Source organism: Nesoenas mayeri (genome assembly GCF_963082525.1).
Source record: "Nesoenas mayeri genome assembly, chromosome: 6".
Taxonomy (NCBI): Eukaryota; Metazoa; Chordata; class Aves; order Columbiformes; family Columbidae; genus Nesoenas; species Nesoenas mayeri.
The window spans coordinates 10,985,199-11,012,482 of NC_137545.1; the positions used below are offsets into that span (position 1 = coordinate 10,985,199).

The window sequence follows — 27,284 nt, forward strand, 5'->3', positions numbered from 1 at the left end:
GCACTTTTGGGTGGTATTGGCACTGCTAAACACTTGCATTTTTCACATTTTCATTGCATAGCAGGCCACAGCTTCCCAATTTTATGCAACCTCCTTATCCTTTTGGAGAAGAAAGTATTCAGATCTGGGCAGCACAAACCCCAGCGTTGGAGCTCCAGGCTATACTGAAAGGCCCTGGAACAGGGTCTCATTGTGATGTTAATTAGTATCTATTGACCCACTCTGCTGTTCAGATGCAGTGGGGCGAGCAGGGGCTCTCAAATACACTTACATAAGGAGCAGCCCAACTGATGTCTGGCTCCTGCCAATAAACTAATTGCTTTTGTCAGGACCACATCTCTGCTGGGAGAGGAGCTAGAAATCAATTTCTGGCTTCCAGTGAAAATCATGTGTTCCTGATATCCTGCTCAACATTGCATCTGTACTCATCACCTTTTTCTGTGTAAAATTAATCCAAGTTTGGATTAAAAATCCATTTCTGGCTCTGTTTGAAGAGTTTAGACTAATCTTTGTTTCAAGTGAGTTATTGGGGTGGATAATTCCCTGCACCCGTGGGCAAGTGTTGTGGTTGAGAGGCAGGGGGGCTGCTCCCACCAGGCAGGACAGTTATCTTCTTTGCTCTTGCCATCTTGCTCTCTGCTTAGATATCTATCGGGGTGGGGGAAGAGGGCGGTTTGTATCAATATTTGCTCTGATTATCAGAAACAGATTTCTTTTAATATCTGATGCCTGGGGAATCCCTGCTTAGAGACACAGGGAGTGTTTTACCAAACAAGAGGCCAGTTTTGGTAGCTGGATTATTGCAATATATATTCCTTCAGGTATGTGATGTTTATAATTTCTCCTAAAATCTTATCAAACTATCTTTTCTTGCTAACTGTAAACGAGGGGAGCACTGTGTCCTAATTAAGCTGTTTGCTACAAGCCAAGCTCAACCTCCCAAATCACCCTGAGAGCAGTTAGCAAATGTGGGAGGCCAGTCCCTGGTGTGGCTGTACTGGTGGGGGGAAGCCAGATGCTCTTGATTTTTTTCCTTACAAAGCTGTTGGTGGGGAGCAGGGTGGAAATTTTTTTAATGAGATCAGGCACAGAAGGAAGAGCCGGGGAATGAGCTGCAGGGGAGCAGAGGTTGGTGGTGGGGCAGGACCCACCATGATGGAGCCAGTCTCCCTGGGTGTGCAGGCACAGCTCCTCCCAGGGATGCTCAGCCTCCTCCCAAACCCTGTGGCCTGCCTTCCCTGGGGAGGCGTTTGAAGGTTTCATTTGATTCGCACACCCTGCTCAAAGCAGGCAGCTCCACTGAGAGTAAACATCTCTAACCATAGCCAGGCAGACGGACGAGGTCTAGAGCTGCCTGCAGCTCTGCCCGTTTATATGGGCAGCCAGGGAGGTGGGGCTGAGCTCTCACCCCTCAATCAGCATCCCAGGGTACGGGGCAGTGAGTAACAGGACCAGGTTCTACTCACCAGGACGAGATGGGGAGGAAGCTGGACCTCTCCAAGCTAACTGATGAAGAGGCCAAGCATGTTTGGGAAGTTGTTCAGCGGGACTTCGATCTGAGGAAAAAAGAGGAGGAACGGCTGGAGTGAGTATCTGCTCTCTGGTCTGTGAGTTTGTGTCCAAGCCAGCTGTAGCCTCAGATCTCTGTACGTCCTATGGCGTAGGGGTTGCAAGAATAAAGCAACGCGTTGAGGATGCGGGCAAGGAGGAACAGCCAGGAGCTGGCTGTGAAAATCAAATATAGTGATTAATAGATTATGTTATCAGCTGCCAGGTGACACATTCAGGCTGCGAAGGTGCAAACTGGCGCTGGGCCATCAGCAGCAACACAGTTCGGTGTTACTACCATGGTTTACAGGTACAAATATCTGTCCTCTGCTCAGGAAATTATTTTGTGGGGCCTGACACTGGTGTGGTTGCCAGGGTGAGACCTTACCTGGGAGCAAAGATTGGGATTTGACTCCTTTGCTTTTGCTTCACGTGATGGTTCTCATGTGTTTAGGACAGGAGGGGTATTTAGTGGGTCCTGGCAGTCCACAAACTGCTGAAGTATCCTGAAAAAAAAACTGAGAGGAGTAGTAAACCTATTGTAATAGCCTTAATATGCTATACAGGGAGCCATGCTGTTCTGGGAAAATTTTAGGGAGCCACAGACTGGGAAAAGATTGAAAACCACTGGAGCAGCAAATGGATATATTTTCTAAGTTCTTATAAACAGGGCACTGGGCAAAAGTGCTGTTTTAAAAACCTTTTGTCAGATTAGATTAAATTTTGAGCATGAGAAATAGTGGGGTCTTGCTCTTTAACTATATCAGGTGTTGAACTTAATATTTTCTTACCTTTATGCAAAAAAAGCTGCAGTGTCTCTGTTCAGGGTCTGGCTAAGAGCTCATTATCCCAGCAGGATGGCCAGGTTTGGGCAGTGCTGCTCCCCGCTGGGCTCTTATACCCTCCTAGCTCCGAAGTTTTCCAGCCAGGACTGGTGCCCATGGCACAGCAATGCTGTAGCAACCGAGAGCACATTGGGTCCTCTATCAAACCCAAAGGGAAAGGTGAGAGGGGATATATCCATCGGAGCTGCCAAAAGATCTACTAAAAGCTTGCTGTTGTGGGTTTCCACACGGGGCTGCATGGAAGCCTCTCCATTTACACCATTAGCCATGAGAAGCTCTCAGACATGTATTTTTGAACCTCCTGATGAATTTTTTTGCCCAAGAAAACCCAGCCTGTGTGGGAGGCAGAGATAATTCAGTATCATCGTCTGCTGCCTTCCTCTGCTGGTAGCTCTGAAGTGCAGGACAGAGATCAGACAAGGGTGTTCAAAAAAATTATCACCCTGGAAAGGGTAAATGTCTCCCTTGTGATGCATCTGAGCTCTGCCTGGGGGAAGTAGGTGGGGAACCACGTTGCTGTGCCCTGCAGCAAAGAAATGGGTGAGGTGAATTCTTTACCTACTTGACCTTGGTGCCAGACTGGTTTATCTAGTTCTGCTCTGATGCCCAGTAGGCTCCCAAATTGAGTGTCATGGTATAGGAGGTGCAAGATAGAGGGAAGGTCTGGGGATGTGTCTACCCCTGGCTGCTGTCTCTAAGTAGCATTCCCTCCGTCTCAGCATGCTGGACATGGAGCTGTGTCAGCATTTTCTGCCTGTAACAAGCTGGAACATGATGTGAGGTTGTGTGAGACCCTGCAGCCATTCACCTCGTGTTCTGACCACCCTCATTTGCTTTTCTATTCATTTGTTTTTCTATTGACTGGGCTTGTATCAACCTGCAAGCCTGGAAGAAATGTTGCCCCCCATCTTGGTCTTTTTTTTCTCTTTCTGCTACTTCTCAGCATTTTCTTTTTGGCAGAAGCTATTCATCCACAATGGACAAAGGCTTCAGCTGGCCAGAAGCTGCACAACCATGCGAGGGTAATGCCTTGCCTGAGAAATTAAATAATGGTCACTTTGTGGGGGCTCTCCCTGCTTCCTTCCATAAACTTCCCTGCCAGCACACCCCTGGTTTTGGGATGGCTCCCTGCATCTCCCCCGGAGCTCAACTGGACTGACCCCACTGCAGTTTGGCATCCCACCAGTGCTGATTTATTCTGCCATGAGCAGAGTGGGTAAAGGACTGGCTTGCACTCCTGCCAGCAAGAGGAGACAAGAGGCATGCGGTTCCTGCGGGTTTTAAACTGGTTTGGTTGCGACTTGTCCTTCCTCTGTCAGGTCTCGTGGGCAAAGGAGGGGAGGTGAAGGCATCTGACTGGTCTCTGGGAACCAGAAAAAGCGGTCCAGTGAAAGATCGGATCCTGCTGCAAACAGCCTTAGCATGGGGGTGGAAAACGAGCACTGAGGCCAACCCAAAGGTTTTCTATTTGGGGGTTTGTTTTCAATAGTCACATATAAATTTACAGCTGAACATTTGCACTAGGTTGTTCAAAACACTGCTAGGACAGTGAGGAGCTGAACAGAAAAACTAGGTGCCTCGTTCAGTTTTTATACTGATTTTTGTGTGTCCGGGCTCTTTGGTTAATGCAAGTTGGTATTGTTCCAGTGGAACAGCAAACAGGCTGCACCGGCAGCGAGCTGGCGATAAGTCTCCCCCAGAAAAAAAACATGATCTTATCCCTAATGTGCAAACTGATTTGGTTAAACAGAGATTAGCTCGATATACATTCATGTTCCCATCGCTGCTCCCCAGCACTGCGCTGCCACATCAGCAAGGCTCCTGCTGCGGTCGCCCCAGCGTCAGCCCGTCTGCTCGGTGGCTGGGCTGCACCAGGAGCAGCACCAGAAGCCTTGTGGTCCATGCTGTGCTCCTGCAGCAGCCTCCAGAGTTGCTTGAGTTTTTTGGCCCAGTCTGACTTGTGGTCTGGAAAATGCAGCTTCCTAGCCTTACCGAGACAGAAAACAACTTTCTAGGACCTTCCCTACAAGTCAAACACTGCCGCTCAGCCATAGCCCCAAAGGCAAACATGCCTGAGGTGGTGCGTGGCATGGGGAACAAACAGAAAGCCTTTGGGTAACACAGCAGGCACCCCACACATCTTGGCAGGTGTTTCAGCTGGCCATGGTTGTCACTGGGGGTTCAGCCTGGCACAGTTACCTTCTTGCATGGGGACATGCTCTAGCAGCCGGGTCTGGATAGCAAAGGAAGCCTGTAGCGATGGACTGCCAGGAGAAGATGCTCTTGGGAAGGCTTCATGTTGTCTGAGCTTTCACAAGACCATTGTGAGCATCTGCTGCTGACCTCTGAACAGTCAGGACCTCATTGCACTTTGCTTCTGTCCTTAATAAAAGCCTCTGCTGAATTTAGCACTGAAGGACTAAATTAAAACCCCTTTTAATCCTTTTTCATCTCAGATTGCCTTTTTAAATGTATTGTTTATTTTATTTTTTTTTTTAAGCTGAGAATTCCAGAAAGCCTTTAACTCCCAGCTGGACTTCAGGCTCAAACATTGTCTTGGGTTGGGTTGCAGGCAGAGGTTTTTTGAGAAGAGTCGCTCTCCTGAGACTCCTGGCATTTATGATCAATATTTGTGAAGCAAATGTGACAGGTTTTGGCACAACCAAATCTAATTTTAAATTTAATAGCAGCAGATCTTAACATATAATAACCTGTCCAGAATCTGGAACTCACTCCTTCATTCAGCTTATTTAACTCGTGATATGTTGATGATCAGATTTGCCCTACAGCATTTTCCACAGGCTGCGGGCCTCAGGATGTTGCCTGGAAAATCATTCCTGAAATTATTGAAGCATGATGGGGTATGACATGTGAGAGTTCACAGTGAAATGCTGACAAAAACAAGTTCCTGTGTTTTGGGATCTTTTCTGCAGGGAGCTGAAATGGAAGATCGACCAGGAGAGCAGCAAGAGAGAGTTCCTCACGAATCAGTCCCACCTCAACGAAACCCACTGCGTCCACTGTCTCCAGCCCTTCAAGTTCCTGCTGAACAGCAAGCGGCAGTGCCTGGACTGTCGCTTCTACACCTGCAAGAACTGCAGCCGCTACAACAAGAAGGAGCAAGGCTGGGTGTGCGATCCCTGCCGCCTGTCCAGGTACCGCCCCTGCGATGGAGGGCGAGGGGCAAGGCGAGCCTCAGGGCTGAGGTTCAAGGAGAGTCACCCAAACTCAGCATCCCTTCATGCTTGTTAGAAACTAGTTATGCTGGTTAGAAAACAAGCTGTGTTTTTGTTAAGAGGTGGTTTCTGGGCGAGGGTCCAGTCACCATGAGCTTGGCTGGGTTGGCTTACCTGTGTGTGCATCCTCTCTTTGGGCAGGATCGTGAAGATCGGTTCCCTGGAGTGGTACTACGAACATGTACGATCCCGTTTCAAGAGGTTTGGAAGTGCCAAAGTGCTGCAGTCCCTCTATGGCAGGCTACAGCCGGGGCAGGGGCTGAGCTCCGCATTTCTAGGTGAGGAGAAGCACCAGGGTTTCTCCTGCCCTGCTGCGTGCAAGGGCTGAGCAGGCATTGGAATGCACCAAGTGAAGAACATCAGTGCTGATGCTGCCCTGAGGGACATGTAGTTTCCAGATCATGCAAAACATTTTGGGGAGGAAACAGAGGTTCAGAGTGGTGCATTCATACTGGGAGCAGCAGAGCAGATGTTCTTGGTGGATTTATTTTTTTCTCTGTTAATATCTCATGCTTAGTTTTAAAAGTTTCATGTCCTGTACTTGGTAAGTACGTAAGACTTGCAGCTTGTTTTTCTTTCATCACAGGGAAGAGCTTGTGAAATTAACCCAAGTTTTAACCTGCAGGTCAAAAAAACAGAGGGTAGATAGAGCCAGCACTTGTTTTCTTCCCACGATCTAATAATTTTTACAGCCAATCTGATGATGCTCTGACACTAACAAAACTGTATAAAAATTAGTGAGCTACCTGTCCCCATAGCTATGTTCTTCGGAGACTTATGGATCTTCAGTATTTCTGAGATTGACCCAATAGTGCATAAACACAGGCTGAAAGCTGTTTTTAATACAGTATTTTTACTGGATAGCTGCTGGTTGCCATTCACACAGGTTCTGCACTGCTTTGCCTGTTGCCTTGAAAAACCAGTGCAGATTTTATTCCCATCTTGAGGAGCCACAGTAAAGTTTGCACAAATACCATAGACATGAGCTGATTCGAATAGTCCAATCGTTCTTTTATCCAGATCACTCATGGCAGAAATATTCAGAACGAGCACGGAAGGCTGCATTTTGTGTGGCCATCTGCTGTCAGCTGAGCGTTCTCCTGCTGCTGCACTCCCAGGCGTGTTGCATCAGGACTGTGGAAGTGGTGGCAATAAGCTCTTTGACTTTTAAAAGTCAAGTCCGGTCTCCAAGTGCCTATTTCGTTCTCTCTAAAGAACCTTTTTGATGATCATGCCTTGTGATGGTTAGAGAATGAGAACTCCAGTTAACTATAGCTCTGAGGCTTGTTTTCTGTGAGGTACCTGAACAAAATGTGCTTATCTATTTTTACCACCATTTTTCTTTTCATTTAGGTCTTCATGACAGAGTTTACAGCCTGCCAGACATTAATAGTAAGTGAAAAAGAGAATTGCAGCATGTGGTTTGCAGTTCAAGCAAGGTTTCCAATGTCTTTTTCTCTCCACATCCTCTGGCTACAACCACAGTTTGGTGTGGCTGGACCAGGGAGTGCATCTCTCCACTGCGGTGGAGCTGGACTGTAATGCTCACCTCTCAAACTGTGGTACACCTCGGGTCTTGAATGTAGACTCAGATGCAACAGGACCCTTAGTTACATGCCAGACTTGAAGCTTACAACTACTCATCTCAACAGACCTGCATCATATGCTTAAAGCTGGCCATATTCTTAAGGAATCCACTGAATTTAGGACCTCAGGTAGCATTCCTTAAGAGCCCTTGCAGGAAGGATTTGCTCCACCTTTCCGTTTGATAGAGAACAGAGCATTTTACCTACCTTGACTTTGGTGTTGGTCTGGCATTTGTGCTGTTCCTAATGTGTTGCTGGTTTGGCAGTGATCTGGGCACAGAGACGGGAACCCAGAAAGGAACAGGTCACTAATAGATGGTGGACCTGGCTGATGGGAACCAGCAATAGCAGCGGCAGAGTTATGTTGGGCTGAGCTGTAGTGCCTTCAAACATGGGGTCACCTGGGTGGACCTCAGGTTGCTCTCTGGGGTACAGGTGCCCTTTGTCTTCTTGTGGTGGTCACTTCCACATCTGTGTTGGTGCTCAGCTGGAAGGGAAAACAATGAGAGACAAGCCATGCTTTTGCAAGATCAAGTGCTAAGAGTGGGTATCTGCAGCAATGCCTTGGAACTGCACCCCAAAGAGCTTCTACCCTACAGGTCTTAGGCTGTGGTCATTGGGGCTACCTTAAGGTGTTCCTGCCCTTTTCCCATCCTTTGTCTCCTTCCCTTTGCTTAGGCAGGTTTGGGAGGTTTGGGAGGTATTTCTAATCTGGCCTTACCTACAAATGCATTGGTGTGACAGCCTCAGTGGGGACTTACTTCCCCCAGGAACGGGGTGCAGGAGATGCCCATACACAGAGTGCCATTGTCTCCCCTCCAGGTGAATGCCAGCTCCTCACCAGTGGTGGCACTGGGGACAATAGCGATGACGAAGATGATGTCCTTCGTGGAGCTGAAGCAGAGTGCTACAGCAGAGTAAGCATTTGGTTCTGGACACCCTTCTGCCTTGCCCTGTGCCCTCAGCTGCTGGTCGCCTGCCTTGGGTGATAGTGGTGGCAGTGGTGGTGGCTTTCTGTCCCACATTCAAAACTGGGTCTTTCTCTGTTTTTCTTTTCTGAGATGAGCCCCTCTCACAGTTTGTGTGGAAACAACCAAGTCAGTAAAAACACAGATATTTGTCCTATGGAAAAAAGACCATCTCCTGACATTCAGGAAGACCCCAATTAATGTCAATGTCTCAGTTCCTACCTGTATAATGAGAACCCACCTGTTCTTTTACTACTACCTGACATACTGACATACCTGACTACTACCTGACAGAGTAGAAAGGACAGCTGGTTTGTGTATTTATCTCTTGTGTTTTTCTGGGACTATGTGTACGGATCAAAATGCAGATTTAAAAGTCTAGTGGGAGGTGTATTTGTCCTTGAAGCATGTGTGCAATCTATCAGTGCATTTGGAATGCTGGTACAGTTACATACATGCTGTTACATACGCACCATCTCAGCCTGGTTCATTTGGTATATGCTGCATTTCACATGCTTGATACTTCATTTTAATCTGCTTCTGAAGTCTTAAAAGCTTGTCCAAGCTGCTCCTGCCCAGAAGCAGCTGATGACTTCCCAAATGTCTAGCAAGATCTGCTCACAGTATCCTTTTTCTGGAGACAGGGAGATGCTTCAGGACTTGAAAGCATCTCCTGGAGCTCCATCTGAGCTGTAACCTGGCTCAGCTTTCCCATAGTGCCTTTACAAACCAGGAGCTTCTCCCTGTCTGCTCATGGGCACAGTCCTGAGCCAGAGACTCCGGAAATCAGGAACCCACTTTGTGTTTACTCCAGCATAAACATACACTGCCCTACACACCTGGCTCCCTGCAAGCAGGACAACATTGGACCCACATGTTCTCTGCAAAAGGCAGGAGCCTTGCTTTGGGTTGTGCAAACTCAGGCAAACTAAGGAGACAAGGGCCCTCCCTCTCCCTTTGCTCAAGGTCAACTGTGTTTTATGCTGAGTTTTCCTTTCCTGCACTTCCTATGCTAAGATGCGCAAGACAAAGCGCCTGCTGTCTGTCCATCCCTTTGATTTTGAACTGGACTCGGACTACTCCTCTCAGTCTCGCCGTCAGTCTGTGCAGCTCTCTCCAGCAGCCAGCAGCCCGGATGGTTTCCAGGTACTGGGAGAGTGCTGGGGTTGGGGGGGTCTTTTTCTCTCTTCTTCCTCCTTGTTATCTCTGCTACCTCCTGCTTCAGCTGATGTTGAGAGGTGATGGTGCAAGTTCTCACTTCCCACAGCCCCACTTGCCAGCTCTTCTCCCATTTCAATTGCTTTGCCTAAGGCTGAGTCAGGAGTAGGACATCTGACCAAAGCAAAGATGAGTAGTAAGATGAGATAGCAAAAAGCTCTGTGCAGACAAGAGTTTTCTTCTGTTGTCCCAAGGCTATGGGACACCCTAGTTTCCAGCAAGCTTTTGGAGGTTCAGTAATCAAGGGATTAAATGAAGCCAGACCCCTCTCACATCATCCCATCCATTTTTGGGCTGTTTTTGCCATGTGATGGCACTGGAGATGTAGCTGGCCGGCAGCTTTGTGGAGCACACTGCCCTTCTGAGATTGAGATGAATCCTGCGGAGCCAGTGTGACTGCAAGGATGGCACCTGCAAGCTGGTGGTCCCCAGCAGTCAGAGGGGAGAATAAAAACTATGCATGAACACTGGTTATGTCTATATAAGAGACCATATATGTCTCAGTGTCAGGAGATGCTGACCAGGAGTAGGGCCCATGGGCAGCTCCAGCACAAGTGACTGCAGTGAGCTGTGCCCCTTGATCCCAGCAAGGACTGGGGCTCAGCCATCCCCACCTTTCAGCTCTGGGGGAGTAATGCAGATGGGGTGGCCTTGGATGTAGCAAACGATCTTCCAGCCTGAGATGCTTCAGATCAAGCTTCATGGATTAGTCCTATTTGCCTTTCCTGTTTACATTTCACTTAAAAAAAAAAAAATAGCAGCTTTAAACTGTGCCCCTGAGTAGAACTAGAATGTGCTGAAATGTGTAACAAAGGCTTTAAAAAAAAAAAATCCACATCAGTCCACATAAATTGATAGGAATTTTAGGCAAACAATTAGATTCATTCTTTCTTTATCTAAGCCTGTCTTTATGCGTCAGAATTCAATGTGAGTCTAGGGCGGGCTGGCTTCTGTGGAGATCGTCCGAATCAGATCTATCAGTTTCAGATTATTTGAGGGGCAAAAGGTGGTTATTGTTTGAATACATGAAAGTGCACGGTGTTTAAAAGAGTGGAGCTCTTTGTGGCCTTGTCGAAGGGATGGTGTGCCTAGTTCTTGTAAAACTTAACAGTGCCCCCTGGCAGTGATAAGAAGTATTGCTCAGGGTTCATCAGCAAGATAAATAAAGCTTTAAAATTAATTGTTAAGAATTGTCATTATAAAAGGTCATCCTATACATGTATTGGAGGATAAAGCTAGGAGCTGTTAGTGAAGGTCAAGGTGTCGTCATGGGCAGCTGCTCAGCAGCAATCCTCATCTCTCAGTCCTTCCCAGATTTCCCCAACTCAGCTGAAGATGCTCCCCAGGAGTCCAGGATTGCAGAAGCAGATCTGGTTTTTCACCACGTCTTGCAGGAACAGGGACCAGGCATGAGTCCTCCAGAGCAGCACTTCAGCACAGAGGTTCGGCTCACCGTCAATTCACGGACAAGGAGCCTGGACAGAAACACAAAACTTGGTAGGTGTCTCTGGCCAGATTCTTCTTGTATCTTGGGGTAAAGTGTCTGCAAGACTTGGACCAAAATGAAAATGTCTTTGATTTTATTTTTTTTTTCCAATAACCTCAAAGTTATTAAAAATCTTGAGTGTCAAGACAAAACATCCATCTACATTTTTTTTTTTTTTTTTCTTGGAGGAATCAGCTGAAATTATTTACTTATAATGGGCCGGTCTTGTTCCCAATGAACTCATTTCTCAAAACTAGAGGGCTTGTTCTTAAACTGTCCACCCCTCCATATCTGGAGGCCTTATCCAGGGTAGAAACTAGATACAAACCAATGACACTAGTAGAAACAATGGGATGTGTTTCCTTCTGCAGGCAGGGACAAATGAGTTGAACTCCTTGCCAAGGGATGGTGTGGGTGCAAACAGTTTACAGTTTTAAGGGGACTTGAGCTGGAGTAAGACTGGACAATAACTGGATACAAGTGCTGGGGATTGCTAAGTAGCACCCTTGTAGCTGGGCAGGGTGCACTAGCAGGCTACAGGATCTGTGGTTTTGTGAGTCTATAAATATCGTAGCAAACAACGGTGCAGAATTTGACTTTTACTCCCACTGTTTTTTCTGCTGTGATAGCAGAGCCAGGGATGTTGGACACTGGCCTGTTCACATGCAACTGTAGAACACATATATCCTTCTGGGTGCCCAACTGCTTAGTTGTATTTTCAGGGCACTAGGAAACACTGGGTAAACCTTACTGTGTACTGTTTAAATTCCCACTCTGAGCCCCTCTGGGGTGACACAGCAGCAGGGCTCTCTGGTTTGTTAATGCCATTTTCTCTGATTTTTCTTGCCTCGTTCAAAATTCTCCTTTGAAAGGTATTGGATCTTCTCTTAAACACTCCATCATAGACTGGTACTTCTCTAACCTGAGATGAATACCTTCCAGCACTTGAATGATGCATGAAGGGCAGTGTCTAAACCCATGCTCCAATAAAACTGAAAAGGCAATAGCATTTTTTGATGAGGGGGCTGTTTGTAACATGAGAGAGCAAGGATGATGCTCCTCATGCCCTATTGCTATCTCAGTAATGCCACCATGGATGAAGCTGCAGCCTGGCCTAGTGTAGCCATCCTTAACCTTAGTAACTCTTGCAGAAGCATTTCTTGTCAAAGGATATAAAGCGTGATTTGGAGAAGTGCCTCATTATTTGCTTGTCTTAAGGATGGGGCTGATGTTCAGGAAGTAACTCAAGGGTATGAATCTCTTGTACCTTTGTGCTGAAGCCTTCTGTCTCCAAAGGCAGTCCTTGGAATGAGCAGCCCCGGTCCACATACTCTGCAGATATGGACACTTCTGATGAGGATGTGAAGGGAGTCCAGTTCCCTGCCTACCCCCCCCATCACGTGAAACGCCGGAACAGAACATCATCCCAGGAGAATGTCAGCCACTCCAGGAATCAGGTACCAAACAGCTGTTAAACCTCTTGTGAGACCAAGTCTGTGGCCAAGCCTGTCTTGCTATAAATGATGTTTGTCATCTGTGAGGTGCAGGATGGTGTCATCTGGTTCAGAGAAGAGCAGCAGTGATGGCAAACTGGGGTGCAACCACAGTAGTCAGTGTCCCAGCCAGGATGGATGTGGAGCATGACCAGAAAAGCTGGTGTGCCATAAATATCCACACAACCATTGCCCTTTCTGTGCAGGGAAGGTTTGGTGCCATGCTTCCCATGTGCAGATCCAAGAGTGAGCAGAGTGGATCCCAGATCCCTACAGACTCAAGATCCCTCATCCTCTTCAGCTCAGGAACTGAAGAAGCTGAGGGTGTAGCCACTTTGCATTGCCAGAGCAAGACATTGGGATGGTGGGTGGGTGGCTCATCTATAATAGGTGTCACATGACGGTTGTGTGGCATCAGCCCAATGAATGGCCATGCCCTGCCCTTCATGTTGTAAGGCACCTGCTAAGTAAAATGGGAGCAGGGCTGAGATCTGGGAAGGTGTATTTAAGGTCCTTCATTCATTAAAGTGAAGAAGAATAGACTTCTCTCTGCACTGTTAGGATGATACAGAAGCACTCTGGAGCTCTGTGCTGCTTCTACCAGGTCTTCCTTCCAGCTCTTCCATTTTTACACCCATGGCAAAGAGAAAATCGGGCACTGGTGCTTCATTCTGCTCATGCTGCTGCTGCAGGAACAAGCCTGCCTTCATTGCTGTTAATTTTCCAGCCTGTCCTTATAAATCTGAGAGTTACCTGTGTTTTTTCTGTGTCCCCAAAAAGCATTTCTTCAATTGAACATGTTTGTGCTTTATCATCAGACATAGGTTTAGAGAGGGATATTTAATAAGCACCAAGATCCTTTTTCTTTCTTTGCAGTGTGTAGTGTTCCTGCCCTGGTAGGACTGGGTCAGGACGACCTGTCACTTTTCTCTCCTCAATGATGATAATAGGGGGAACAGTCTAGAGAAAGGTGTCAAAAAGGCTATGAGCTTGTGTTTTAATTGTCAAGCAGGGACCTACAGTTCTTGACACCACCTTTGTGGGTGGTGGGAATTGTAAAAAGCATCCCTCAGACTGCTTAGGCTGCAAAATGTGCAGTGATGTTTGACTACAGATACATAGGGAGAGCCAGCAGCACAGTTACTGCTCACATCCTGGAGCCCCCTTTGGGGGCTGTCGGTGGTGGGATCTGTCACCACAACCATCCCTCGACAGCACACTTCATCTGCCAGTATAGAGAAGCTTTTCCTTTGCCTTTTAGTTCTCCCAGCACATGTTTTAATTAGTAAATGCCATTCCTTTTTCAGCCAGCGGTAAATGGAAGAACCCTGGTCTGCCTGTCCCTAATGAGGCCACGGTATGTTAGGCATGAAATGTGCACCATGTTTTGCAGTGTGGATATGGGGCCAAATTCCTACCAATGCTTCAGATGACTTCCTTCATCAGCTGGGCCAGCTTTCGCTTCAGGGGGGTCCAGTGTGCTTTGTTCCATCACACCAGCACAAAGGCTGCTGTGGAGCCTTGTCACTAATGGTTATGAAACATATTCTCACTCCCAATTTAGCCCCATTTGCTCTTATGCCAGCATTGTTCATTAGCTAAAATAGCTCTTCGTCCTTCCTGCCCTTTTTGCCGCTGATGTGTTTACAGCTAGCAACCGTCCTCCCACTGAGGCTTCTCCTCTCCCAGCAGGAACAGATCTGGCTCTGTGCTGGACCATTAACTTCAGAACGATGCATATGTGCATTGATTCTGCTGTTGGCCAAGGTGAGGCCAGGTGCCAGCTCAAAGAAGAGATAAGGCAAGAGCATCCATGTTCCAGTCCTAGACAGCTGTGTCGTACTGGCAGAGCTGGAAGACGTTCAGAAGAGGCTGGTGTCCATCCCCTTGTCCTGAGGTTGGAGGAGATGGAGGGACTGAGTCTGGAAGGAGGGCAGAGACAAGCCAGGAGGGATTTGGGACAGTAGGCAGTGGACTGCATTCTCCTGAGCAGCAAAGTGGTAGCTCTTGAGCTGATTACAGGCACCTCCAGGGTATGTCTTATGGCTATCATCAGGGTTTCTGGGGTGTCCCAGACCCTGATGGGACATCTCAGGGGACTGCAAGGATGGCTGAGTATGACTGGTCACCCTGGTGCTGCACTTCTCAGAGGCTGTGCACTTCAGCAACTCAATATTTTAGTCTGTGCAGTGTAGGGTCCAGAACCATGTTTGTTAACCCTGTATTGAATCTCACAGCTTCGCTTCAAAAGCAATGTTTTCTTGGTAGACATTTTGTTGGTTTCTAAAGGTTCCAAGAGGTGGAGAGCTCACTTCTTTGCCCTGCATCACTTTGACCCCACAGATGAACCAAAATGCCTTAGGTTTGTCAGAATAGATTTGATCTGAAAATTGATTTTGCTTTAATTCTGGAAAGGATGCACTGTTCAGTACCCAAAAGCAGGAACTTAACTTGTCCAGTAACAAAAGCAGAGGCTGTTCCCTAGTCCTGTGATTCCAGGAACTGAAGGTGCTAGAACAAAATTTTAAAACGAAACAGTATTAAAAATGCTCTTAAACCTGATGAGACATTAAAAGAAGCCCTGAATTTGGAACAGGGCATTCACACAAGAAAACACTTGATTTCAGCAGAGATCACTCAAAACTTAGGTCTGTGCCTTTGGTAGGAATAAGACGAAGGCACAAGGAATAGCACCAATTCACCACACCTCCCCAAAAGCCATTTTCCTGTACCTCAAGGTAGCTTAGTGGTCCTGGATTCCCAAAGTTGTAATGTCATCTGGCTCCTCATCTTTACATAAATCAGCTTTACATAAAGCTTCTGATAGAGGTCTTGGGTATTTGAGAGTCTGGAGACAGAACCTCTGCTAGAATAACCTGTCTTTCCTCCCCAGCAGCAAGTGATATTTTGCCATAACTCACATCATCCTTATGGGCTGAATTTTAAGTTTCTTCACTTGAAATGTTTTACTACAGAGCACCGTTTGCCAGTCTTTGTCACACAGAGAGCAGTTCAGGACAGTCCAGCCCCTGATGGTTCGTCACCAACACTTCCTCTGAAGCTGGTGGCCTGTCACAGACCTCTCATTGTCACCAGGGAGCAATGCAAGAGTCAGGCCTTCAACAGTACCAAGAAACCACTTACAGATGGATTAGGCTGCTTCCTGCCTCTGGGTTTAATGCTGCTTAAAGATGCTTTCAGTTTGGGAGGGTAATTACAGCGCTCTGCTTTGGAGGGTGTCAGGTTTTTGTATTCAGCTTCCCTTTAGCAGAGACAATCTCTTCAAGCTGTTGTGAGGATCTAATTAATTGAATATTATCAGGCACAAAAACGAATTGAGAAGATGGAAATGTTATAAAAACAAAGCCAAACCCTCGCATCTCTTTGTTACTGCATTTACTTACTGCATTTGCTGCTCATTCCCTTTGAATGAGGCAGCCACTCGGAACAGCAGTGATGTGGAAGGTGGTGTTTTATCTATACAAAACGGGCAATATTTCTCATCATTTGTGTTTTATTTGTTTGGATCAAAGGAGAAACACTCCTTCTTTTAAAGAAAGAAAAACTTCAATTTCTAAAAGGAAAAAAAAAAACCAACCAAACAAACAAAAAGACCTTCCTTTACTGTTTTTAGTGATTCAACCACAGAAGTTTGTCTTGGCTCTTGAGCATAGAAAGCAACTTCTCTTGCATTTTCAGGATTTTGTCTTACTCTTCTCTTCATGCCCCTTTTATCAGTCAGAAGAGTGAGGGAGGAAAGAGGGGCAAGCATCTTGGTGAATCAGTGCATGGAAAAGTCAGAAAATTTCGAAGTGTGGTGGGGAAAACTTTCAGGTTTAGTTTTTCTATTTGGAATTTTTCATGGGAAATTTTTACCTTGTTCCATTTTCCTTTCCAGTGCTGTATTGGTAGGGGGGCGATGGGGTGGTAGCTACTTGAAAAACATGTTAGTAGGAAGGAAAAACTGCTGTTGACTTGAATTTGGGGCAGCATGTGACAGACAGCTACATGGCTTTGTTGCAGCCTGGTGCTTTTTTCTGGACAAGGGACACGAAGGGGCTGGTGATGTGGTTTTATGTTCCCTGTATCAAAGCTACCAATGCTTTGGTGAGAACTGTGGTGTGCTGGGTACTCAGCATGGCTTTGAGTTTTCCAGGCTCAAGGAGAGCTTGTCAGGGTGTCCAGGGTCAATTTTTTAAGACATTATTTTTTAATGTCTTTTAACTCAGCCCATGGTGGTGATGTCTTGCTGCTTGCTTTCTTATGTGGGTTGCATTGTTCTCTCACTGTCCTGGCAGCGGTGGCCGGTCTGTTCTCTACTCCTTTTCTCTCTCTCTCTGTCTCTCTTCTTTCCTCCAGATTCATGAGCTGAACAAGCGCATGTCCGCAATCGAGTGCATGCTGAACCGCTTGGAGGAAAAAATCCTGGTGCGCTCTGATGAGGTAACCGGGCAAAGCCTGGGCTCTGCTGGCCCCCTTTGCATCTGAGAGGCTTTTCCAAAACTGCTGGCATGCAGGGAGAAAGCTGAACAGACAAATTGGCTCAGCTTGCTTGATTTCAACCCTCTGTTTCGGCCTTAGAGGCTCCTCTCTAGTCTGAGGTGATGGAGCGCCTTAGAAAACATTGCATGGCAGGACAGAAACAGAAGCAAATTAACCCATGTGTATGGGTCCCCGTGCAAGCTGGAGTCTTCCTTGCCCCTTCTGCACCAGGAAAATTTGGTTTCAATGTAGTACTCTGTGGAAGGCTAATCTCAGGAGTGGTTTTAGGTGGGTGTCAGTACATCTGCAGAGTTGCGACAGCTCATTTGAAATCATGGAGGAATCAATTAGCACATACGGGAAAGTGACCTGGTTATTGTGAATATGAGATCTGAGTCAAGAAGGATTTCTGAATCCCTTCTGAGCTGCCCTTGTCTTACTGTACCATCAAACTTGGAAGAAAAGAGCTACATTAAGTTAAATTTGGGCAGCAATGTAGAATCTGTGAATACTCAGGTCACTTAACATTGATTTTGAGTTTCTAATTTTAGACTATGTACTTTTCCTTCATGTGAACCCAACATCTTGAGCTGCTCTGACAGCTTAGTAGAACAGATAGTGATAATTACAAAGAAGTCCCTTAGGTGTAGATGAAACAACACAATTTTCTTTTTTCCTAAAATTTATGGCAAGGATGGCCATGTTTGTAACCATTGTGGCTCCTAATGAAAATGTGGTGATTTTTGGCCCCAAATCCTCCATGCACACCTTTTTAAGGGAAAAAAAGGCAATTTTCTGTTGGTAAATCTGACCAAGGGAGCAGGAGATGTGCAAGCTTGCATGTTCCCATGCTTTGTTCCCATGTCTAGGACAGATCAGAGTAGGGGCAATGGGTCCTAACAGCTGCAGTACAAGCTGAGGTTAACTGTTAAGAAAAGCTTTGTAGCAGAAAGGATAGCAGAGCCCAGGAACAGGTTGCCTGGAAGAAAGATGCCATTGTTCAAGGTCATTAAGAAGAGCTTAGACAAAACCCCATCAAGTATGACACAGGTAATTGTATTCCTGTGTTAATACAAGGGATAGTGAGTGCAATAACTTCTGGAGAACCCTTCCAGCACCTGGGAGTTTAATAGGATTCTTCTTCAGGTAACATGGATTGCACCTAATAACAGGGCCCTGTGGAAATATGCCATCTGTCCTACAGGGAAAATTTGCTGCATGTTTTCTCATTGCAAATAAGATTACCTAAAGGCTCTGACAGCTACCTTGGGGAGTTCATGTGGCTGCTTCCCTTGGCCTGGTGGACCGTGCCTTTTGGTCCTTGTGATCTCTGTCCTCAGATCCACCAGCCATGCTGTGGCTCCTAATGAAAATGTGGTGATTTTTGGCCCCAAATCCTCCATGCACACCTTTTTAAGGGGAAAAAAAGGCAATTTACCACAGGGAAAATTGAAATGGAGGTTTTTTAGATCAAGGGTTTGTATTCATCAGCATGGAGCTGGACTGCAGCTCACTGGGCTCTGCTATTCCTATGGGTGGTCTGGCTGTTTCTTGTGAGAATGGATGCAGAGAGAGGGCTTGAAGTCCCCTTTGGAAAGTCCATCTGTGGTCATGCTCCTAGAGCTCTTCTGCTGACCAGTCCTGGTGAGTGTGTCTGGACCCGGACATATCCTACTGTCCCCCACAGCAGACTCTTACACAACTCCCTTGTTCTGCTCCTTCAGTCTCCAGCCCCAGAGTCCCAGCTTGATCCTGATGCTGAGGAGGAAGAGTTGAAGAGGAAGCTGGAGGAGCTGGCTAGCAACATCAGTGACAAAGAAGTCTCTTCTGAAGAAGAGGAGCATGAAGAAGAGAAGAGAGTGAAGAAACTAGAGATGAGTTCCTCCAGTGATGACATGGCCAGAGATGCTCGAAAGGTAATCTGTGTCCTCCCACCCATACCATTCTCAGCTCCATCTGTAGTTATTTCTACTCTCGATGGCTTATAACTTATACTTGTTCTGTCCCACATCTCCACCTTGATGTCTCCCACAGCTGTCTGGCTCAGCTGTCTGCCTAAGAGAGGTGTCAATGGAGAGACAAGTCCCAAGGTTTTGGATCTGGACCTCTGTCCTTGTAGACTCTCCCAGTTTCACCCAGGAGTCACAAGTCTCTTAGAGGTCTTGTGAGCTACTGCTTGTCATGGAGAGGTACACAACCTCCACATCTCTATAAAAGAGTTGTCTCAAAATCTGAATGTTATTAAGGAGAAGAGAGTCCTAGAGTGGGATACGAACTCAGTGATGATTTAGTGCCGCCAGCCTCTGTCAGGCACCTGTGACATCTCTTCCAGACCTGTTAGCGCTCCTGAGTCCCAAAATCCCTGGTCCCACTTCCACTCTGCTAGGCCAGCATCTCCTGTACTCACAGGACTGTGCTGGCTCCTGTCCCCTACTGAGTGGTGAGTGATCCATGGGGACACGGGTCAGCAAGAGGAGGAGGGATTGCAGCATATGTGCAGCCCTATTCCCATTCCTCACCCCCATGGCTCACTGCAGCTCTGATTTATCCCCTTGCCTGCTCGGTGCATTTCAGAGATCTGCTTTTCTCCCCATGTATCCCCACAGCAGGGCTGGAGAAGCTTCCATTTGTGTGCAGCCTTGCAGAGGGGTGAATTGCTTCCCTGGCTGGAAAGCAAGAGCAAACAGAAGTGCTGGACGGCTTCCCATGCACCCATCAGGTGGTAGGGCTGGGTGACAGCACCAGGGATGAGCAACCGATGACAGCCCAGGTGACTCAAAGGGAGACCTTCTGCGTCTCCAGCTGTGCGGAGCCTCCTGAGATAGTCCATTAGCACAAAATGAAGAGGTCAGCATTCCTTGTTGAGACTCTAATGGCTTATTTGCTCATCTCCCCCCTCCCGCCTTGGTGGTGGATGTGCTAGTGTGTGTTTGCTCTGACACACCCATCACTGGTGAGCGTGATGAAGGGAGCAAGCAGAGGCTGCGCTGCCCCTCTCCTCTCCTGCAAACCCCCTTCCATTCAAAGTTACCAAGACTTTCATGGCGCCACGAGGCCTCTCTTTAATGTGCTTTTGTTCCTCAGCCTCGCAAGGTAAAATCTGGCTGCTGCTTGGCTTGGAGAGTGCAACTGCATGTGCACACACGGTGCATTTAGTGAATTTGTCCCAGGTACGAGTCTCTGCACAACTCTGTGTCAAATATCCGTATTAAAGCAAGCAATTATTCCCAGAATGGCTTCCTTCATGATTTTGGGTACCATTTGCTGTGCTCTTACTGACACTAGATCAGCAGTGCGCTGCATCCTTACAGAAAGCCTCCTTTACTGCCTCCTTTTTCCTAAAAGCTGCTTTTAGATATGATTACTGCAGCTAGACTTATCTACTGCTCATGGCTCAAACGATGCGCATCTTCTTAGCAACCATTTCCAGTTAATTGCAGCACAGGCAGTGAGTGGTAACTCACCAAGCCAAGGCAACTTAATTTCTGTGTGAGCTGCTGATCTGCAGCAGACAGAGGCTCAGCCCCTTATCTGTGCTCAGGAACAAGATGTTAGTGGAGTATCAATATAAGTTTCTTCATTCTCGTAAAACAAAGCCTGGATTCTCCAGATTTTCTGCTTTCTTTGACAAAAACCCAGCTATGAAGCAAGGAGGACACAGACATTATTGCTTCTCAGTGGGGTTGTGCAGCCAAGTAACACTGGAGCTATATGACAGCTCCTAAGCAAAGAGAAACCCAGCTGGGTTGCAACAGCTCCAGCAGAACCAAATTTAAGAAGTGAAGCAGAATTCATCTTTTTGCATTGTGGCAACACACCAAGTATCAAATATCTTTGTGCAGTATTGGGTTAGAAATGCCTGTGGTGAGGTAGATGGAGCAGCCTTGGTTAAAGGCTGTGTAGTGTGGATTTTTTTCTAACAGCAACTTTCCTTATACCAGATCCAGGCTTGGATTTTGCATGATTCTGAGTTTGTTTTTATGTGAGTCTCCTCTCTAGTCAGGAGAAAGTCTTCTAACTGGGAAACACTGCAATGAAAGTACATGGTCCTAATGGAAAATGTGAAAAAACTCTGGTGTACCATGAAGGCATCATAAAATGATAAAAACATCAGCTGGACTGAATGAGCTGGTTCTCTGCAAGATGGTTTACCTGGAAATACATGCAGTTGTAAACACAACTATTTGTCACTAGTGTACATATCACCCCCATCTCCTTGGTTTCTAGGGAATTATCAGTTGAGAGAGAGATGATGAGTTTCTTCAGTCTATTTTTACATGTGCTTAGTGCCTGACTGAGCAAAAGGCAGCACTTACCTTATTGCCACCAGCTATCCTTGGGGTGGGAAGGGGACATTAGTCCCAAGTTCTGGCAGTGTGGCAATACAATAATTTTATAGGTTGGGGCTTTTTCTTTTGTCACAACTTCAGGAGTTATTTGCATCCCTGCTCATGCCTGATGAAGTGTAAAGCAATATGATGCAATTAGACCTTAACTGCTGAGTAACTGAGTGGCCTTCAGGTGCCCCAGTGCTGCTGCTGCCAGACAGCTCTGGTGGCACCGCTCCTAGTAAGCAATACATCCATTGATAACATCTTTTCCAAGCCTTTTGAGATTACTTCTTTTGTCACAGCCATCCTCCAGAAAGCATGAGCTGAGATCAAAGCTCTGCTTTAGCCATTCATCCATCTCCGGTGGAGAGCCCTTCAGGAACAGCGTAAGCGCTTTAATTATCGCTTCTCCATCTTTCTCCAGCTCCTGAAGGTCTGATGTCCCCTTCACCCCTGACTTGCACTGTTCTGTACACCACATTAAAATAATGTCCTTTTTTTTCCCTTCCACCCTCCGCTTTGGCTGTGCTGGGCATTTGCAGATGTCGTCGGCTCAGGCTTTGAGCGAAATCACAGCCAAAGTACTGAGAGCTATAAACGCCACGGAGAAAGCGGTGTGTGAGTCGTTGCACGGAGAGAGCCAGTGCAACAGTGGCTGTGCCCTCCCCACGGGGCAGCTTCCCAGCCTGGGAGATGGGAAAGAGGTGGCCGAAGCATACCGTGAGCTTGAAGAAAATGTAAGGTTCAAGAGAGCTTGCTGCAAGCAGGGAGGGCATGGTGGGGTGGGAATACAGAGGAACCCCCCCTCAAGTTTCTTGTTAGTGGGTAGGTCAGCATTAAAAGGATGGACACCACAGAGGGATTAAAGAGTCTGGTGTTATCTGACGGTGGCCAGGGCTGTCTATGAGGAAGATGGCACAATAGCAGTGCAGATGCTCTGTCTTATGGCTTCCCGTGCCCCAGTCCCCAGTTCCCCCAGGTGAGTGCTGGGGAAGGAGGATGAGCGCAGTTCCCAGCTTGCTGTAGCATCACTTTGCTGGACTGCAGCAGTCCTGTGCTCCAGCTGCAGCAAAAGCTTTTATCCCACTTCTCTCCCGCACTACGTTTCCTCAAGGCTTTTACAAATGAGGATAGTGTGATCTATCTGTTCACTAAGGCTGACTTGTGCCTGGGGCTGATGAGCTTGTGCAGGTGATAAGTTTACATCTAGAGTGTAATCCCCTGCTAGGTTTGTGTGACTGTGCGAAGCACTGACAATTTTTTTTAGCTACTGTAAACCTGTATGAATTCATTCACCGCAGGAAACGGATTGCATCTGCAGTGCCATTTACCAAGCTGCAAAGAAACCTTTCAAAGATGGGGTGAAGAGTCGCATCTCCACCTGGGTGGTCAGGTTTTGTTCTCAGAAAGGTCCTTCAATGCGGAGCAGGATTTTACAGCATGTTCTGTGGTTCATCTCTCATCAGGGAAAGCTTATACATAGAAGCAGGGAGCTGCTGGGAGTGGAGTGTGCTCAGAAACTGCACCACTTGGCTGGTTTCTGGCCAAATACAGCGTCCCAGGGGAAAAGGGGTGGCTGGATGAAGGTTTTGAGGTTCCTCCTCTTCCAGGAGAGAGGATGGGGCTGAGAAGGTTGTGAACTTTGGCCTTAGTGCTGCTGCCGTCAGTGGCTGGGCAGGAGCGAGGTGGTGGATAGAGGATGGCCCTGGGAGATGCGTGATCATCCTGCTTCTCTCTGGTGTCTCGGTTGAGTCACGGCTGGCTCGCTGTTCTCTGGGGAACGCCACCTGCCTCAGAGGGCACTGGGAGAGTTTGATGGCCCAAGAACAAATTGTGCGCCTGTGACTCACAGGTTGAGTGCCTTCACAAATAGCACCTGCAAATGTTACAGCCTCAGGGTTTGCACTGGGATGGGTGGGACCTGTGGGATGTGGGGAGTGTTGTTGTCATTTGGGTGGATGCTCAGCACTTCAGCACATGCAGCAGGCTCGTGCTGGGCAGTTTCACACAATAACTAGCCCATAAAAAGTGGAAAGAGCTGGGGGAGCAGGAGTTGCATTACCAATACCAAGATTTTGGGATCAGTCAGCAAAACAATGGCCACAACCCGTCTAATCATCTTATATGATTATGTACAGACATATTAATGTCTCCTGAATTGCCTTGCTCGGACTTGAATACTTGTAGTAGCCCAGGAGGAGGCAAGCAACAGCAAAACCAGCAGTTTTATTGGGCCATGTCCTTTTACCCTTCTTATCTAAACACCCAAGGTAACATGTTGTTTCCCATAGCCACTGTGCATCCCTGGTCAGCACTCTCTGGTTCATCCCGCTGCTGTGCTGAGCTCTGCTCACATGTGTGTTTCCTGGAGCTCTCAGGTGGGATCATTCCAGCACGTTCAGAGCAGTCCCTGTGCAAAACTGCCTTTTGCAGGGATCAGGCTGGTTAACTACGCAAGGCTAAACTCCCAAATCCTGACCCTACTGCCAGGCAACCTCATAGCAGAGACACCCTAAAAAAAGCCTGAGTGAATTTGGAGAGGCAGTCTGTCTCCTTCCCAGCTTGCTGCCACCATGGGACATAGCAGCCTGTGCTTCTTTGCAGGTACCTGACTCACCTCTAAGCACATGGCATAAAGATGCTGGTGTTACTCAAGCAGGTCACCGAGTTTTGGTACTTCCTGTGTTCCCATTGAGCCTTTTACCACTTCACCCCATTGGTAATTGCTCTTAAAAAAACCCAGGGAAGGGAGGAAATGAGATGACAAGCCCTGCCAGAGCTGACTGGTACTGTCTGTGCTGCAAGGCAAAGTGACAGTCGTAAAATAGTAGCAGGAGCTGTTGTGTCTGGGGCTGCAGTCACACCAGGAGAGGAGAACTCAAGGCAGGATAATTCTGCAATGTGTTGTTTTTTCGTTTTATTGTATTTCAGGTGTACCTGACTGCTGGGAAGACCTACCGGCTTGAGAAGACCCTGAAGGAGCTTGAGGAAGGGGCTCAGCACAGCGGCACTACCGACTCGGAGCTGTCAGAGCTCGAGGACAAAGTGGCCTCAGCAGCCGCTCAGGTGCAGAAGGCAGAGAGTGAGGTGAGGGTTTGGATCTGAGAGCTGTGTTGCCCAGAGCCCTGGCCAGTGATGGCAAATTAAGACAGTGATGGATCCTCTGGCCACTGTCTGGTTTTTTTTTCCTTCCCCTAAAGATATCAGACATTGAATCTCGAATTGCAGCTCTGTCTGCTGCAGGGCTGACAGTGAAGTCTGTGGAAAAGGCAAGGAAGAAGTCGACTGGGCAGGTGAGCATGGAGGACGGTGGGTGTAAGACGTCCCAGCCCTGAGACGTGCATGCTCCCCTGGTTCTTTGCTGCCATCCCTGGGCACTGTGAAGGGTTGTCTGTCTTGCTGAGCTCCCTCCCTGCTGCCTGGTACCCTGTCCCAAGGCTCCAAGAGTGGATATCTCACTGAAGATGTGGGACAAGGCTGATTTCTTACATCAAGGAAGGATTTTGTATCAGGGGGCTGGTGCTCATCCTGGGGCTGCAGGGAGGCCATGCAGGGCTGCTGCATGTGCTGGACTGAACTCCTGCATTTCCATACTGATTTTTCGTAACTGCAGTCCATCAGGCACGGTTGCTGCTGTGGCAGTGCGCTGCCTCTTTTGCTCAGCCTATGGTTAATTGAGGCTAAACAAAAGATATGAAAATGCAAAGAGAGGCAGACTGACTCGTCTGCCCCCTCTGCATTCCTAGAGAAACCTCTGCCCTTCCTCTGCCCACAGGTTGCCTGCCCTGACTCTCCTGTTCCCACCAGCAGCAGCCCAGGGGAGTCTTCGGATGACATTAGAGTGAGTATGTGTTTAATCCGTGCTAGCTAGTGCACCTTCCCAGTGCACATGTGGCACAACTGGGGTCTCCAGAGAGCTGCTTTCGAAGTGGTGGCCTCGGGGGAGACCTCTGTCCTCCCATCCCCTTGCCCACAGCAGCCTGCTCCCCTTCTCTTGCAGGTGATGCCCGGACTGCAGGTGTTCAGGAGAAAGTTCAACATTCCCCTCGAAATCTCTGGTAAGGGCCATAGCTCTGTCCATGGGAGGCAGGGACCTGTGGATGGATGGGCTGGGCTTTGGGGGATGTGTCTGCATTGAGGGGGTCCCATTACCTGTACTCATGGCCTCCTAGATAACCTAGAAAGGAGGAGGCATCTGGCAGGATTTGGAACAGTGGTGGGAGAGTGAAGGTCAGGCTGAGTTGGCTCAGTCCTCCAAGAATCAAGATTTTCTCTGCAGTCTAGGCTCCTGCCACCCCAGAGTCCATGGAGACATCCGCATTACTTCATTTGTGGCATCCCATTGAGACCTCAAAGCCTCACCAAACCCATCATTTCTGATAGCAATTTCTTCCTCACTTGGTCATCTTGGGGAAGGTATCCTTGACCCTGTTGCCCACCGGCCTTGGCCACTGGTCTTTGATGGGGTTCAAGAGGCCCTGCACAGCCAAGCTATGACAAACAGCAACTTGGGAGTGCTTCAAAGTAGACAGTGACCTGAAACTTGGCACAGCAGCTTGTGTTGCAGGGAGCAATCACTGGAAACTTTCATCCTGACCAATATCAGCAAGACTTATTAGGAAATTACTTTTTATTTCTCTTTTATCTCACTTCATAAGCTTAAAGGCAGAAAGAATGGCACTTCTTCCAGATAATGGAAGAAGGAGGGAAGGGGGGAAATATCATTTTATGCAGAGAAGGAATCCTGTTTCTCCCATGCATGCAGACAATTAACAGTGCCGTTTCCCAAGTTGAGGCTGGTAGGTGGAAACGTCCTCTTTTCCTTGTGCTGAGGACGAGTCATCTGCTCTCCTTCCTGCAAAGGGCAGCAGATAAAGGCAGCCCAGCGGACACGTCAGCCCCGCAAGGAGATAGAGGGATGACACCAGGCAAGCCTAATCCCCTCTGCCTGGGCTGGGTGATGGGGTGTCATGGTCTCCTGACCACCCTCCCCACAAGTCAATGACTTGCAAAACTGAGCCTGCAAAGGTGCAGTTGGCAGAGGCTGGTGGCAGAGAAGGGGAGATGACTTAGTAGGTCAAGAGAGTGTTGTAGCTTTGAAGGGTGATAGCTCCTCCCAGGCTGGGTTGCTGCTCTACCACAGAGGTTTCCACAGCAGAGGTCTCAGCAGTTGACCCAGCTTGCCCATCTGTGGGGACAGGTAACGATCACAGCCCAAGAGACACGTCCAAAGGAGCTGACCCCCAAGTTGACCCACATGTGTTGATCAGTGCTCTGGAAACCTGAGTATCAGCAGGTTTTGTTTTCCTGTTAATGAAGGGGTTCCCACCACCCCCCTGGAGAGGGAAGCGCAGTGATGCATCCAAAATCAAAACAAGTGGAAGACAGTAAAACCTAAGCAGACTGGTCGGTAACTGAAACCGCTAGTGAGGTGGATAAGGACCTGCTGCCCATCTCTGATTTTTCCCTACAGGTCCTGATGACTTCTTTGACCGCAACTCTGTTTACCGTGGCTCCCTGACACAGAGAAACCCCAATGGGAAGAACAGGAGAGTGGAGCGGCTCTTTGCGGTATGAACCCAGCCACCCGGGAGGCTTGCTGGCCTGGCCTCCATATGGGACCTACCTCCCTGGGCTTGCACAGAGGGACCTGTCCCTCCCCACGCTTCCCTTGAGCCCACAGTGCCCTCAGCCATTGGTATGATGGCTGGTGAGGGCAAGCCTGCCTGGGAAGTGCCCAATGAGGTCTGGGATGTCATAAGCCCCAGGGCAGGAGGACCAAACAAGATGTACATCTTTGAATTCCCACCACTCGCGTGGTCCATGGGATGAGGCAGGTCCTCACTCCACATGGTAGCAGCTGAAGAGGACAGGGACTGAGCTGTCCTGATCACCTGTGGTGGTTCAGGGTGGTGTGGGCACAGTGGTGAGCTGAGGTTTCTTCTTCTGGTGCCTTGCAGAAGCCTGTGATGACCCACCTGTCCTGAGAAGAAGGGGACCCTCCTGCCACCATATTTCACTGATGATACAGAACCTCAGCTCGAAGCCTCACCACCTTCCCCCCAATGCTTGCTCTTCCTTCTCCCACACT

The 27,284-nt window shown here is 47.9% G+C and overlaps 1 protein-coding gene across 1 annotated transcript; it reads left to right on the forward strand.

The window, feature by feature from the left end:
- Nucleotides 1-1,475: 1,475 nt before the first annotated feature.
- MLPH (melanophilin) lies at nucleotides 1,476-27,180 on the forward strand (the record flags this gene model as incomplete). The annotated part of the gene is made up of 17 exons (XM_080347053.1): nucleotides 1,476-1,585; nucleotides 5,327-5,548; nucleotides 5,771-5,907; nucleotides 6,983-7,021; nucleotides 8,038-8,132; nucleotides 9,201-9,329; nucleotides 10,706-10,902; nucleotides 12,188-12,344; nucleotides 16,740-16,823; nucleotides 18,587-18,778; nucleotides 21,736-21,930; nucleotides 24,125-24,280; nucleotides 24,394-24,486; nucleotides 24,969-25,034; nucleotides 25,194-25,251; nucleotides 26,667-26,764; nucleotides 27,154-27,180. The coding sequence occupies 17 exons, from the start codon at nucleotides 1,476-1,478 to the stop codon at nucleotides 27,178-27,180; spliced, it is 2,055 nt and encodes a 684-aa protein (XP_080203179.1).
- Nucleotides 27,181-27,284: the final 104 nt, after the last annotated feature.